Raw genomic sequence first — 12,132 nt, 5'->3', positions numbered from 1 at the left:
TCCACAAAGATACATGGCTAAATAAATAAATTAACCTCTTCACTCTTCCAGCCAACACTGCATGTAGTCTAAAAATTCAAGGTAGTTAGTGATAAATAAACTAGGTCACTACATAGATGCTAAGGATAAATATAGCCATTTCTAATGCAGGGAAATGTTTACAGAATTTTTTTTTTTAAATCCCAAGATAGCTGCACTGGATGCAGAAGGCTGTTTTGTTGACAAATGTCACCACCACTCTTCACTTTTTGGTGAATATTGCAGAACCTAAAGATCTGTCCTGTGTTAGTACTTACCAGTATGTTAGAAAAAAGCCAATAGCCATCCACAAAATTGCACAATAGTACAGTAACAACCCATCCTCCCCAGATAATACATTCCTCCTACAATTAATTTAGTTGCCAGTTAAAACCAGACTAACCATGTGGTGACTCATCCATGCTGCTCCAAGAACAACACTGGCAATATACCACAAATTCTATACAGATACAATTCCTTCCAAGTCCTCATTTCCATCAGGAAAATAACAGATCTAATATACCTTAAAGAGGGCCAAGGTTAAAGACTCTTCATTTTCACCTAGACAGCAATAGGAAGTACATAGCACAGGAATGACCCTACTCCTTCATCTGTCAGTGGAGGAGTGATGTCCTGCTGTGATCCTCAGGCTGCTCTCCAAAGTTGAAACTCTGGGCTAAGCCTATGTGACCAAACAGCAGAAGTGATCCAGAGTTATTCCACTGTTCCAAAATAAGTAAGTATTCTATTTTTAGATTGCATCAACTTAAAAGAACTACCTTCAATAAAGCCAGTTTCAGCAGACACACACTATAGCTTGTAATCTACTAGAACAGTAATTTTATGTGTTTTATGCTGTTCTCTTTCAAAGAACAGATGTAATATGTCTAAAATACTCAGTAATTTTACTGCTGTATCTTAACAGGAAAATAGGGCAGAGCAAAACTATACCCTTTCTGAAGCTGCCTTTTCTACAGAAAATCTGTTGTGAAATCCTATATTAAAGGCTTTTAAAAAATTATTCCAGCTGTTACAAAATGCATACACCATGCTGTAAACAGACTAGGCATTTGTAATTTGAATTGTAAAAGCTTCTAAAACCTCATTTTGAAAATGAAAAAGAAATTAGAATCTCTTGCATGTACAGTAATAAAATGAAAACAGAGAGTAACATTAACTGAGTTCTCTTGAAACTGCAATTTCAGATGATTACCTGTTTGCAAGATCCCTGCAACTCTTTGGGTAAATGTTACCAGTATACTAAGACTTCTCACACACACAATGAAATCTATATGCAAGCAGCTGCAATGCTTGTAATGCAGCAGCTTGCACTACAGGAGACCTATTGTCACAGCTTTTAGCAGGCCTAAGTCATCAGACTTCATTATGTCTCTTAAAGGTAGATGCCTTTCTATGTGATATATTGACCTTTCTTTTCACACTTGAGGGATGCTCTGTATCATCTGGAAGGTACACAGACTTCACGAAGAAGCAAAGGGAATAAAAAGAGCTTGATGTGACACAAGAGACAAAAGATTGCTATGAAAGATGATAGCAAAAGACTCCATGACTGCCTGCCAAACTAGAACATTTAAAGAGTGAAAGAGTAGCTTCCCAAATCTCCAAAAACATAAAAGAAGAATACTTTTTGTATGTCTTACTACAATTCTTCAACTCCCTGAAAACAATGCTGCTCTAGAGGAAAAGCCCTGTTCAGAAAAAATATTATAATTAAATCAAACTGATCTTTATTCCAGTGAAGTTGTGGTATAGTTCTGGAATATTTTCTCTTCCCTTCTCTACCTTAAAAGGAGATTTTTAGTTGAGATTTAAAATTCTGTGCAGATTTTTCTCCAAGTCTAATGCCATAACCACAACTCATTACTGGAAAAAAAACTGATGTACTTATCTGAATTATTTATTGCTTTCTACAGAAAACTAGAAAGAAAAGAAGGAAAAAAAAAAAGAAAGAAAACTACCAACCCAAAACTTGTATCTCAAAAGCCAAGCAGCAGTCAATCACTGGTCTCAAACCCTACAAAGAGGTGCCGGTCCAATAGGGGTGGTGTGTGAATTTGGGCTGATGGGACTCTGCAACCACAGAAAGTCACAACACTTCTAGATCAGACTGTTTACTTGATGAAAGATGCAGCTTTGTGCAGCTGAATCCAGCTGCCAGATTCAGTACACACACAGGAAGTTCTTCTGGAACAAATAACTAAAAAAACTTTATGTTAACATTTTGAATTTTTCTCTTTTTTTCTCCTGAAATAACTGAAGCATGTAGTGATTTTCCTCATTCATCTTGGCTTCTTCTTCCCTCCAGCCTTCAGCTGGTCTGAATGGAGAAGCCAGAGACACATCTACTCATCAGTAGTTTTAAAACACACCACTCTATGAGGAGAGGCTGAGGGAGCTGGGGTTGTTTAGCCTGGAGAAGAGGAGGCTCAGGGGAGACCTCATTGCTGTCTGCAACTACCTGAGGGGAGGTTGTAGCCAGGTGGGGTTTGGTCTCTTCTCCCAGGCAACCAGCAGCAGAACAAGAGGACACAGTCTCAAGTTGTGCCAGGGGAGGTATAGGCTAGATATTAGGAGGAAGTTCTTCACAGAGGGGGTGATTGCCCATTGGAATGGGCTGCCCAGGGATGTGGTGGAGTCGCCATCACTGGAGATGTTCAAGAGAAGACTGGATGAGGCACTTAGTGCCATGGTCTAGTTGATTGTTTAGGGCTGGGTGATCGGTTGGACTGGATGATCTTGGAGGTCTCTTCCAACCTGGCTGATTCTATGATTCTATTATTCTGCTGAGAGTAGACAGGAAGCTCCCAAGCCTCGACTGCATAGCCAAGGAGCAATCTTTATCTGTAAGATAAATATTTGGCACAAAACAATTAAGGAAGAAAAACACTGTAATCTGTCCTCATCAAAATAACCTACCAGGATACTTTAGTTAATCAACACTTGATTGGCCCCAAGATGGTGAGGCAGCATGTAAGTACTGAGGGCTGGAAGAAGGCAGAAGAAATGCAGAATTTGCTCCTCTGCCTACAGCCATGCCAAGGCAATGCAGACAGGAATACAATGAATATTCATAGATTTAATTTCTCTACCTGGTTTCCATAGTAGGTGATATTTATCTATACAGAAGGCAGGGAGAAATGTAGCATTCTGGGTTTTTGGGTAGGTTGGGGCAGTGAGCGAGCTTGTGTCTCTGCTCAGTATGGTTTAGTTTCACCTGTTTTGCACTGCAAAACAGACTTGGGACACATCAAGTGCTAGCAGACTTCTGGAGGAGTAGGTCCAGAAAGTTATTTCTTGGAAAAAATGCATAAGCTGTCATAGGGAAAACTTCTTCCCGGTGAACAAACCATGTCAAGATGCAACCCTGTACCACTTCCCTCTTCCAATAGGCCCTCCCTGCACCAACACTAGGGCTCTCCTGGTCCTGCGCTAAGTCATCCCAGCATGTTGACCTACCAGAAAACTAGCATGGCACAGAAATGAAGTTTTTTACTTTTCAGCATAAGACTAGTGCTGAAATCAAGGAAAAGTTAGTGGCACAGAATAATCAGATGGGCTTGGCCATATTGTCAGATCTCACACAGCAAAGTTGCTTGACTCAGCTGTTGTTTAGCAGTAACAAATCACGAAGACTTAGGAAATTTCCTACAGATTGGACTATTGTTTCAACTCTCCTATGGTCAAGAGGTTCTAACCTACAGATCAGAACTGCACCTATTACTACTTCACTTTTTCTCACACTCAACATTTTAAATGCATATTAGCACATAATTATTCAACTATACTGAAAGACACTGAGGCATACTAGACTAATAACTGTTCTTGCTGTGTGAAGCAATATAGGTGTAGTCTTAATATTAAGACAGTGCATAAAGTCAACCACTTTTTCCTCCAGCTTACTGCAGGGTTCTTGCTCAGTGTTGATTTTACTTCCTTCAACAGATTTAGTGAAAGAAGAGATAAATCTGCAAGACTACATTCTCAGGTATATCTAATACTGCTTTAATTACCATTTTTTGTTACCATAATGGTTGTCCATTATGACTGTAATAATGGGTTGAACCACAAGACCTAAATTTAGAGAAGAGTTTGATGTTAATTGAAAGTACCACTACAGGAAGGAACCAGAGTGTAGTACACATAAGCATGCAAGAGTACAAAACTAGAGCATTTCTTACAGAAGTTTCTAAAGGAAAACATGTACCTGAAAATGGACACCAGATTAAAGAAAAACCTGATGAGGAAAGTCTGGAAGTTAACATAGAATGGGCTTGATCACACCCAGTGAAACAAAAGATATTATTAAAGTGGAGATCTCTTTCTTGAAGGACTACCTATATATGATACATAATTTTGTATATAGTCAGAAGGTAAGCCATGAAAAAGAAATCAAAGAAATTATTTTAAAAAGCATCTTTAAAGAAACATATACAAGCATTTGAGATACTTCTTATGACAACAGCACATTAATTTCCCCGTCCACACTGTACACTATCCATGTTATTAATCTAATCCTCCCTTAAAATTGTTCAAATAAACAGACATTCCATGGTTTTAATAGTTCTGGAACAGTATCTGAAAGCAATCAGCTACAAGGTCTTAGTTTTTAACCTAGAAAAGCTTTTGCACAGCAATCCTGTGCAATTCCTCACACAAGCAAGGAATCTGACAAATTCCATAGCAAATAATATTTTCTCCATCTCTATTTCAAAAACCCAAGTTTAAAAAAAAAAAAAGTCCATTTCAGAGCACAGGCCACTGTCTGCAAATACAATACTTCACTAGAAAACCAAAAACTGCAAACAGATTAAAGCAGTATGGTCTATGGGACTGTAATAGAGAATAATCTGAGAGCAAACCTGGATTAAAGGGGTTGTTTGTGTGTAATTATATCCAGCAGTTATAGAGGCTGTCGTACATGAGGGAGAGGTGGACTGAAAGATGTGAATGGTAAAAATAAAATAAATCATACATGTTTTGCTTTTCCATTTTTTCGCACTCACACATGGTGCATATGTCTTATCAAAAAGTATTTCCTATATTCTCTGTTGTAGCTTCAACTGTTGTAGAAACCTAAGATATGAGTAATCAGATGGCAGAAATTACTGTTATTTACACACTGCTGTCACAGCTCTCTGTAATTATACAGGTTGACACAGCATCTTGACAATGACAGGAAAAAAGTAGTTTTTGTAGAAATGTAGTCAGCCTTCCTACATAGAAGCATGCCAAATAAAATTACTGCAGCTAAAAATTGGCAAAGCAATCATCTCTTTCAGGTTTTTTGGTCTCTGTCAAAAGGTTGTCATTGTGAGAATATGCAGAGACACAAAGAGAAAGCCATCTATGTTTAACCTGTAGCCTTACCCTATAGAAGGGTCACAATCTGGCTATGCAAAGATGCCTTGTGTTGCTTAAAACTGAAAACAAGAGAAAAATGAGTTTCAAGGAGAGTGTTACAAGAAGAAGGACAGAAGGTTATTTGCAAAACTCTAAGAAGAATCCTGCTCTGTATTAAATAAAAAAAAAATAAATCAGATGTAAATTCATAGTCAATTTGAACCCACAATGCTCATGTCACAGATGGGCAAGACAAACACCGGAGTAGGACAAGGAAGACTGATTACTTTTTGAACTCCTGTGCATACAGAATTGCAACAGATAAAGTATTTTTGGTTGGCAAATTTCTCAATAGCTTTAATCAAGAGTCATCAGTTGACGCAGACACTGCATGCTGGACAGGTTACGCCTCCGGATCTGCCCCTGCTCTCCCACGCACCACCTGGCATGAAAGGCACCAGTCAGGGAGCACCCACACTGATCATCCCACCTCCTCCAGTAAAGGTCCTGACTCTTCTCCCTCTTCCCTGTGTCTGGTCTCCAATGTCACATATGACTCACAAAACTGAAGCAGTCAAACATCTTTTGCTCACACCTTTAGTTTTCTATTGGGTTGCTCAGATCTCCTGCCCAGACTTTGTGCAAGGAGAGCAGATCTTCTTGCACCTTCTTATCCATATGCTGCTCCTCTCTGCTGTCATCTGCATACTTGAGCTTACTGCTTTAAATATTGTGGTAAAAACCCTAACTTCCAAAACTGAAAACTTGATGTTCTGCTGCCACTAATGGTACAGCTAAGATACTCCAGGATTCTCCATTTGAATGACATAGACAAACGTGCATTATTTTGTATTTTCAAACAACTTCAACAAAATCATACAGTCATAGAAGTTCTTTGTTTGCAAATGCTACCTTGTTAAAAAGTTCGGAGAGAGTGGAGAAAATTAATCTCAAAAAATAGTCTCAGAATTTCATTGCTTGTGTTGAACATAACAGTTTGACTTGAAATACATAGCTTTGCATCTTGACTTCCTAGGAGGATGAAGTCTTTGCTAACATCACTCAACTTTTAAGAAGTGTCTGACTAGATGTGTGGCATATAAATGAATGTAACTCCTCTGTACACTGTCTGAAATGTGGATATACCCACAGTACAGTACGTATATATACAGTCACCATATAGCACATAAAATTGTTTTCATGTGTGTTTCATCTGATAACGCATTCACTCATACACCACACACTGTAATTATTAGATAATCTAGAGACTTTCATTAGATAATCATGATCTGTTTCATTTCTTAGCTTTTAAAACTTAAAACAGAAGAACATCCCCACTGTGATGAAAGGTAGCACAGCTTGCTGATTAAAGAGAAAGAAAACCCACACAAACAGAAAACAGGAAAACCCCGCAAGTATGTTCCCACAGCACCACAACTGAGATTTGATAAAATCCTAAACCACAAAAGACATGCACAAATTCCGTGTCTCTGAATTTTGGGAACACCTGCTGGTAGTACAGCCTCTGCTTTCAGTAACATCCAGCACCCAAGTCCACAACAGCAGTTAGCATTTCCAAACAGATCCATGCTCTGGCCCTGAAACCCAAATGGCACAAAGCTGCTTTACCCCCTGCACTCCATACTGTTAGAAAATTAGCTATACTCTACTGTTACTACACATAGTGAGTAGCTGCCTCTCTAACACAAATCTTAGTTTCCTATAAAGAAGGACCCATTATCATTTATTCCTGAATTTAGGCTGATGTTGGCTTTCCTCTATATTCTCTCTTCACCCCATTTAAAAGAAAAATGTGTGTAGGTCCTCCAATATAAGACAGCATTTTCCAGAGGTTTTGAAGTTTGCAGACGTTAAGATTCTTATAGTCGTTACTTGGTTTTGAACCTTTTAACTCATGTTTTCTTTTCTAATGTATCATCTGATGAAGAAAATTTAAATTCCTATTTTCACCATGAACCTGCTTCAAAAGCTGAAATAAATTAATACTGTTTTGATATTCAACTCATATTCTTTCAAACTTAAGGCAGTTTGACTTCAAGTATGCTACAAAGAAGCCCAATATCATTTGTACTACAATGCTGACCATCTTTTAAGACTCCAGAAATAATGGTCTGTGGCTTACATAAGTTTGAAATGTGTCAAAACCTAAAAAATGTAAAGCAGTAACATGCTGTCTCCTATGTGACTCACAGTAAGTTGGAGAATAACAGATTTATTTCTGACTCTTGACGTTTATTAAATGTTACTTCTCCAGATATCCTTACTTACGTTGAAGGGTTTTCAGGCTGAGTTTGCCACTGCTGCTGTAGGGACATGTGCTGCATGAAGAGATAATTCAAGGCATAAAAATCAACCTTTTAATAAAAATTCATTGTCTTTTGAAATAATTTTCAAAGTGGATCATTTCCTTGATTTCTTCAACTGGATGGCAACTGGAAAAATGCAGAGGAGGGAACATAAGACAGTGCCCCTTTTCAGTGTGCAACCATTAATACACAACCTCGTATGATGTATATCCTTTGAAAAAAATACATAAAGTACAAAGGGTAAAGACATAAAGGACAGAGAAAGAGGAGGTTGGGCACTTAAAAAACTCAACTAATACCACTAGGACTATTAATTCCACTTACAATAATGCATGGCTTGACACCAAATTGTGTCCTAGGATGACCAGACACGTACAGGATGCAACAGTATATCTGCTATATGCTTTCTGGAGGTTATATGAGCAGTCATGGAAAATCAATTTGAATACAAATGTAATTTGTTAAAAGAACAGTGAAAATCGTTATGCAGGGTCACACTGTCAGCAATCTGTACAGAAGCAGATGCCATCCAAAGATACAAAGGCATTCAGTAAAACAGAAGAATCTTGGTCTTTAAAAGTCTCTGTGATCTTTCCAGTCTTTTGGTATAGCTACATGAGAACAAAGCTACAGTTTGCCTCTGGTTTCTCAGCACTTTTACGCCTTGCAGCTCATTGCAGCTGCAGAAAGAGGCTTTATAGACACTGCTAAGCCTCAGAGAAAGTGAAGGTTCCCACTGTAATGGAGAAAAAGTAGTATCCTTGAAACAGTTCTTTCAAAGTTCCAAAATACTTATATCTCAGGCTGACAGGACAGAGCCATAAAGTAAATAATTAGATTTGCGTTTTGGCAATGTCAATATCATTTTTTGGCAAACCATACATAAAAATTTACTAACAACCTAAGTCAAAAAGCATGATACAATCTAAGGATTGGCTTCACAACAAAGAAAACTCAAACAGCAAATCTTCAGAATAACCTGTGTCAAAGATTCAGGACATAGACATGGAATATGCTGATTTGCTATGCACTTATAGTACCATTACCATAGCCGATCGGCTTACTCCATCCCATAAATGTGGGGGCTAAACCAGCCACCAGCTTTAAATCAAGTTTTTGGTTTATTTGACCTCAACCTTCATTATCTGATCTGAAAGGTATTGGCTTATTTGTTCATAAAAAATTACACAGTGGGACTCAGGAACCTGTGTTCCTAAGGATGCGCTACTTTTCTTCCTCCTGAAATAATCTCTTGTAGTCACTTTTGTAGTTACAGTCTGTCCACCACACAGTAGAAGATCAGACTCATTCACATTCCAATTTGACCAAGGAACAGCCACAATAGTAAATGTAAAACATTACAGTTGTTTTTAAATATGTACAGACAGACGGTCCTTATTAAAAATGCACCTACAGCTTTCCTGTAAACTAGGGAGTAGAAGTCATTGCATCCTTAAAGTGTAGTTTCATCATACACATACATAATAAACACATCTCTGAAGATCAGGCTCCTGTTACAGAGCATGAGATTGCAAATTTATCAGACTGACCACTAGGAAGAAAATTCCAGTCTTCCATTAGGATGACTTTTTCTTTATCATCATCACTTCCCTCTATCATTCCCCCTCTTCCCCCTTGTTTGTTTGTTTGTTTGTTTGTTTTTTAAAGCAGCGCTGATACACTATGCATGTGTTCTGCATACAAAAAGAAAGAGGTTTTTAAGATATGATGAATAAAGAGGATTTTGACCTCCATCATTACTTTTCAGGGCTCAAATAAAAAAGCAATTAGTACTTTTACTTGGAACATGGGTCAGTGATGAACTATATGACTTAACTTTGATCTGCTGCTGGAATTTATCCAAAAAGAAGACTGGGAAGAACTGGTTTCCATTATACACCATTATGTAAATGGATTTATCAGTAAGTAGCATTCACACACGGAACAGAAAGTTTTGTACTGTTCAAAACCTGCTCTCTAAAGAGTTTCAGTTACCTACAGTGCTTACAGTCATCATAACTTTGAGGGAATCTATTAAAAGTAAACCTATGATAGCAAGCAAAATTAACCCAGTATATCAGACCCGTCAAGCAGCATTTTATTCTGTTTCAGCATTAAAAAAAAAAAAAAATCCACATAATTTTGAAAGCCAAGGACAAACCTTTAACCAAAGAATTGCAGCAGTTACAGGGCAAATAGCATATTTTTTTCCTATTTCACCGTGAAGTTCTCTCTTTTCTGAAGTTGCGTAAGAACATGGCAAAACCATGGACTTCAATGAAAAAGATGGCTCAGATGTGAACTATGCAAAGTCCTACAGAACCTAATGCAAAGTATTTATGACAAGACCAGGCTTTGTGACAGATACAGCATCTTTTGCTTAAAAGATTTTTGGCATAAATGGCAGATACAAGGACATATTGCATAAGCTATCACATGCTCCCTGAAACTGTGTGTTACTGGGTTTTGAGAAGCCACTGTGCTAAATAATTGAAGATCTACTAAAATATTGAATTTTACTGACACATTGGTTTAATTTTAAAATAAAAATCGTGAATAATGACATGAACAGGTCTAAAAGTCAATGGAAATACTCCGTTACTCATTAGGATAATACCTGTTCTACTACACTTCCAGAAATAACAGCTAGGACGATAAAAAGGTCTCCGACCCCAAGAGAATGCCCCCACCCTGGGTACTGCACTGAGCCACAGAAACAGCGCCGGCACACGGGCACGTCTGGAGCTCGCAGTGGGCGAAAGACTCAGGGGCGCGGGGGTAGTGGGTAAACCTCAAATGGGACGGGGGCCGCCCACGAAGCACTTGGCGCCGTGGAGCGAGGGGATACACCGCAACCCCTTCGCCCGGAGCTGTGCCCCTTAACCGACGGCGCTGCAGCTGCCTCGGCGGGGAGTGACGGGGCGGCATTGGCCAGCGGACGGGACGGTTGGCAGGTGAACTCCCCCGGGCAACTCCAGACCCCTTTGCCTTCGCAAATGCTGTTGCCGTGGAACAGGTCTTCCTCCTTTAGCACCATCTCACGACGTTCATCTAGTCGCAAGACAAGCTCCGACAACTTTTTTAGTGCAAGGAGGGAAAACCCATCTAGCCTGAACTACACGATTTTTCTAAATGCTAATAAAGAGAACTCCAAGAGCTCTAAAGTTATTTATTCTGAGATAGGGTTGGGCTTTGTGTGTGGTGGTGTTTTGGGTTTTGTTGATTTTGCTTGCTTTGTTGATTTTTTTTTTTTCCGTGTGTGTGTGAGGAAGGGAACGAGATACTGAGAAGGCACCGTTGGTGTGTCAGATGGAGATGCCCTAGTTAGAGGGAGAGAGGAAAAGAGTCGCCTGACAAGGGCTGTTCACTGCTGCCGAGATGATGCTAAAGCCCCTGAACGTGTTTGCAAACTGTTCCGCGGTTTGCTGGATCTCCGGTTCAGAGCTAGCAGCTTTCAAATTAAAATGAATACCGGGAAGGAGGGCGGGGGAGAAGGGGGAGGAGGGTGGAAGGGGTGTAGAGAGGAAGGGGAAAGAGATGTGGACAGCTCTGCGGATATTATTAAATCTTCCCAGCCGCTCATCTGGATTACATTTAAGCTCTCACGGCTCTTCTTCCCCCCACTAATTAAGCGTAGTTTCAAAACAGACCATGCCTCAGGATGGATCTTTCGTCGGCTTCTATTTAGAATGTAGAGATAAGTATTTTTTTTCTTTATTACTAATAACAATAAAAGAAGGCAAGCCCAGACAGAGGCTCCCGGCTGCCGGTCGCGCCTGCCTGCTCCCTAGCGCACTTCGTCTCTGACTTTGTGAGAGCTCCGGCGCGGCCCCGAATCCCTGTCCCCTCGGCTCCTCCCCGGTGCCCGCTCCCCGTCCCCTCACCTCGGGCGAGGCGCGGCGCCGCCAGGCTCCCGCAGAGCACCAGCCATGCCAGCACCGGGCGGCTCATGGTCCTCTCCTCCCGCGGCCGCGCCGCCTCTACCGAAGGAAGCAGGAAAGCGGGCGGGCGGCTGGCGGCTGCTCCTTCGCCCGGCGAGGCGAGGTGGGGCGAAGCGAAGCGAAGAAGGTCTCTTCCGGCTCGGTGCGGCTCCCGCTGCCGCCGCCCTAGCAGCGGCTCGGAGGCTGCCCCACCGCCCGCCGGCTCTGTGCGCCCGCCAGGTGCCGCCGCGCCTCCAGCATGGCCCGGCCGCCCGCCTCCGTCCCGCCGCCGCCTCCTCCTTTTCTTCCTCCTCCTTCTCTTCCTCCTCCTTCTCTTCCTCCTCCTCTTGCGCGACCGCAGCCGCTCTGCCCTGCACCCGCTCCCGCTCTGCGCCCCACAAGCGGCTCTTTCGAGGGGGAGGCGCCGGCGGCGGGCGGTGCTGTTCGGCACACCCGGGCACCTGCTCCGCCCTCCCCCGGCCGCGCCTCCCCCGCCGCTGCGGAGG

At 41.1% G+C, this 12,132-nt stretch overlaps 1 protein-coding gene across 1 annotated transcript in view; it reads right to left on the bottom strand.

Moving 5' to 3' along the window:
• EDIL3 (EGF like repeats and discoidin domains 3) overlaps window positions 1-11,657 on the bottom strand; it is a 329,191-nt gene extending 317,534 nt beyond the window's left edge. Inside the window, exon 1 of the mRNA XM_054397697.1 lies at window positions 11,591-11,657. Coding sequence (XP_054253672.1) covers window positions 11,591-11,657 — 67 coding nt within the window. The remainder of the gene's footprint in view (window positions 1-11,590) is intronic.
• Between the last annotated feature and the right edge of the window lie 475 nt (window positions 11,658-12,132).

Source organism: Indicator indicator, chromosome Z, assembly GCF_027791375.1.
Source record: "Indicator indicator isolate 239-I01 chromosome Z, UM_Iind_1.1, whole genome shotgun sequence".
NCBI lineage: Eukaryota > Metazoa > Chordata > Aves > Piciformes > Indicatoridae > Indicator > Indicator indicator.
Note: the sequence above shows the minus strand (reverse complement) of the source record. Positions and strands in the feature narration are given on the sequence as shown.